Source organism: Propithecus coquereli, unplaced genomic scaffold (genome assembly GCF_000956105.1).
Source record: "Propithecus coquereli isolate 6110/MARCELLA unplaced genomic scaffold, Pcoq_1.0 Scaffold25, whole genome shotgun sequence".
NCBI classification, from domain to species: domain Eukaryota; kingdom Metazoa; phylum Chordata; class Mammalia; order Primates; family Indriidae; genus Propithecus; species Propithecus coquereli.
Window position 1 is genome coordinate 4,012,821 of NW_012148063.1, and position 3,613 is coordinate 4,016,433.

Genomic DNA, 3,613 nt, shown 5'->3' on the forward strand with positions numbered 1-3,613 from the left:
GGTTTCTACAAAGATCTGAGGCATACAAAGTTCTAGATTTTCAAACGAATTTTCTCAAACTGTTCTGACAAAAATTAAACATTTTTCCATTAATACATACACAAGCACTGGAATGTACTAATTTTAAACCAATTTGTCCTCTTGTATTAAAGTAATAAGGTGGATAATTTTATTATTCTATTATAGTCACATATTAAATTGCTAGTCATCTGAGCCAAAGGCTCAGGGCTCTTTTAAAGTTTTAGAATTATGGAGAAATCAAAGGCCTTCAAGCATTAAGTGCCCCCATGAGGTATTCCCTTTACAAGATCCCTCATATAATCTATTCAACTGTTTGCCAATGTTTTAAAAATATAAGACCCTCTTTATTTCAAATCCTCAATCCTGTCTCCTTCAATTCTCACCTATTTGTTGTAGCTCTTTCCTAGAAAAGATCAAAACAAGCTTACCCTCTTCACTGCCAACCATTAATAGGCAGCTATGAGTACCCTCACTCAGGGCTTCTTTTCTCCAGTTGAAATGTGCCCAGTTCCTTTACATACTTGCATACAATAACAGTACCTGTGTTTTAAAGATGCATGCATCATTTCATTGAAACCTCATCTTCAATCTATAAGTACAGTGGTACTTTATTCCTTCACTTAAAAAATTCTTTTATAAGAATGCTTGAGCTTAACAATTAGTCACTTTTAATAAAGGGCTAGCATATGTCTTCTTCATCTTTTGATTGTGGAAATGCTTTTTTGAACCTAAATGAAGTTCTCAAAAGTCATACCAATGAGTCATTACTGGCCATTATTTATTTTTACTTATTTTTGAAGGAAAAGGTCATGACTTGCACAGCTATTAGATTTTTTTTTAAAAGGTCACAAAAAACAATTAGTTTGTTTAGCATCAATGTACACATTCAAGCTGTGGTCAACAGACCATCTAGGAATGCTTGTTAGAAATGCAGATTTGTAGACCTCTCCAGACTACAGAATCAAAATCTCTAGGATGAGGCCTGGGGATCTGCAGTTTGAAGAACCTATGTAATCCTGGGACATCCTGGGTTTAACAATCATGGTGTAAAGATTTAACCTGGGTTTTTGCCTCCTAAAAAAGACACTTTAAGTACCTCACCTTTAATCCAGGAATGAATCGAGTATCCTTTTCAACTACCAAAAGTTCAGCAACGTTGGCATTAAGAATGGATCTTGTGATTCCCCCTGGCCCAGGGCCCACTTCATAAACATAAGCATTTGTCAGATTGCCAGCTTTCCTTACAATTTTATCTAAAGAAAAGAAAGTTTAGTTATCTTGATTATCTTGGCAAATTCTAATATATAGAATATAAAGAGAAAAATAACCTATAAAAATTCTTATCAGCTATTACCCAATCAACTAATCCTTTATATACAATATTTATTTGATTATTTAACTCTCCACCTAAACCGATAGTGGCCATTCAATATTCTACCAGTGTAGTACCGTATCAGTCCCTTATTAGCAACCTAATTCACTCCCAATATGAGTGATTATGAATCACTCATAACATCTTACCTGTTATGAATGATTTACATAAGTTCTCACCTAATCTTTACATGTTAACTAAGAACTCCTACCCCAATTTAATTTCTTTGAACTTTTCAGTTTCCTTGTCTATTGTTTCATTTGTGCAAGGTCACCTAGAAAGCAAATGGCAGAGAAGGGATTCCAACTCAGGTATAAATTCTAAAGCCAATCCTTGTTCCACTGAGAGCCCAATGCCTCCCAGAGGGAACAGCAATGATACATTAAGCACAGGTGAATTTAATATTCTCATTTTTTAAAATGGAGAGCTATGACAGTAGGCAGGACTCTGTCCTCATACTTTTCAGGCACAAAGACAAATGAATGTTAAAGAAGTACTGTCAAATTGCTAAACTTGGATTTCAATCTTGTTCTGCTCCTGCTTGCTCTTCTAAACTGAGGCAAGTACCCTAATCTCTCTACACTTTGGATCCCACAGGAAAAATGGATAATAGTATCCAGAATCTGTAACTTACTCCTGAAGATGAATAAAGGCTCACATGAGAAAATCTATACAAAGGATTTTTTAAAAAAAAAGACCTGTACTTTCAGTGTGGAGAATGGTGCTTTATATTTAGAATGTGGCTAATGACTAGCAGAAAAGGATGGCACCAGTTATACTAGACTCAAAGAATTTTAAAGGTGGGTAATCTTTCAAAGCTCTTGTAGCAGGCCCCTCCTCCAATTAAAAGATGAGAAAACTTAAGCTACGCTATTTTATTTAAAGTCATATTGCTATGGGCAGAAAAAAGACTCATGTCCAAGAAATAAAACATTTATGCTTTGTGGACTCTGCTTCATTTAATTGAAAACGAACTTTTTGGGTGTGATTTTTCTGCTCTTTTCAACTTCAGAAGAGGGGCCAAACAGAATGAAATATCAAAACCTCAAAACATAAGTGAATTAGTGGACATATTTGTAATACATCTTATTCTTGCAATCTCCTCTTGGGTAGTGGTGGTTAAATGAACGGACACATTTGCCAAAACTCATCAAATCATGCACTTCAAACTGGTTAATTTTGTTACATAAATTTTACCTCATAAAAAGTGACTTAAAAGAATAGGACGTGGGAATGTAAACTTACTTAAATTGTAAGCTTCTTGAGGACAAACTGCCTTGCTCACTCCCATACCCTACCCCCAGAACTACTGCACAGTGGCTTGTACACTATGCATTTCCTGAATGAGTATTTGCGCCCTCGAATATTCTTAGATTCAACAGGTAAACGTTTAAACAGCGAATCCTACAAAGAACACTTTTACAAGTTAATAAAATCCTTGCACTCATTTAAATAGATAACTTTAAACTGCATGAAAAGCAAGTCCAGTCAGCATGTGCAGTACCATTTCAGAGTGACTGATTTCACAGTGACTGAGATTACAATGCCCACAGAGCCTTTCACCTGTACGTGAACCCTTCCTCCTCCGTGTGCTCGGCGCCGCACAGCCGGCCTTCAGAGCCCACAGCTGCACGCCCCTAAACGCGGCGTCTGGAGCAAACAACGGGCTTCACGTGTGTCCTGCGCGGTGGAACTCGGAGTTATTTACTACAAAGCGGTAGAAGGACCTGACCAAAAGCCCGTCGCACGCCTGAGCCTGGACCGCGGGGTCCGCACTAGACCCCCCACCCCACCCCACGCCCCCAGGAACACGGGGGCAATATTCGGCGAGCACGAAGAAGCCATACACCTGTCAGCCTCAAGTCCAGGAGAAAATTCTGGGATAGCTGCTTCACTGCGTTCAGCCTGAATAACTTAATGATTTCTCGGATGGTGGGCAACGGCGGGAGACGGAAAGTGCTGAATTTCCCAGAGGCAGCCATGGGCCCAAACCGACACCGCACACTCGCCGCCGGGCGTCCCTCGCCGCTCTGAATGCGCCGGGCGGGGGAGGAGCCTGGGAGAACTATGGCCCGCCTCTGAGCTCCCTCACTGGCCAGATGTTTCCCGTCGGAAGCGACAGGCGCGGACAGGAAATCCGAGCGTACTAATAGCGCATGCGCTACGTCCTGCTGAAAGCGGTGCAGGCTGGGTGCGCAATGGCCTCTGCGAGGGCGGTGA

At 40.2% G+C, this 3,613-nt stretch overlaps 1 protein-coding gene across 1 annotated transcript in view; it reads right to left on the bottom strand.

Annotated features, from left to right (window-relative positions):
- TFB1M (transcription factor B1, mitochondrial) overlaps positions 1 to 3,396 on the bottom strand; it is a 71,188-nt gene extending 67,792 nt beyond the window's left edge. Inside the window, exons 1-2 of the mRNA XM_012646834.1 lie at positions 3,243 to 3,396; positions 1,123 to 1,274 (exon numbers count right to left, since the gene is read on the bottom strand). Of these exons, the coding sequence (XP_012502288.1) occupies positions 1,123 to 1,274; positions 3,243 to 3,375 (285 nt within the window). The 5' untranslated portion in view covers positions 3,376 to 3,396. The remainder of the gene's footprint in view (positions 1 to 1,122; positions 1,275 to 3,242) is intronic.
- Between the last annotated feature and the right edge of the window lie 217 nt (positions 3,397 to 3,613).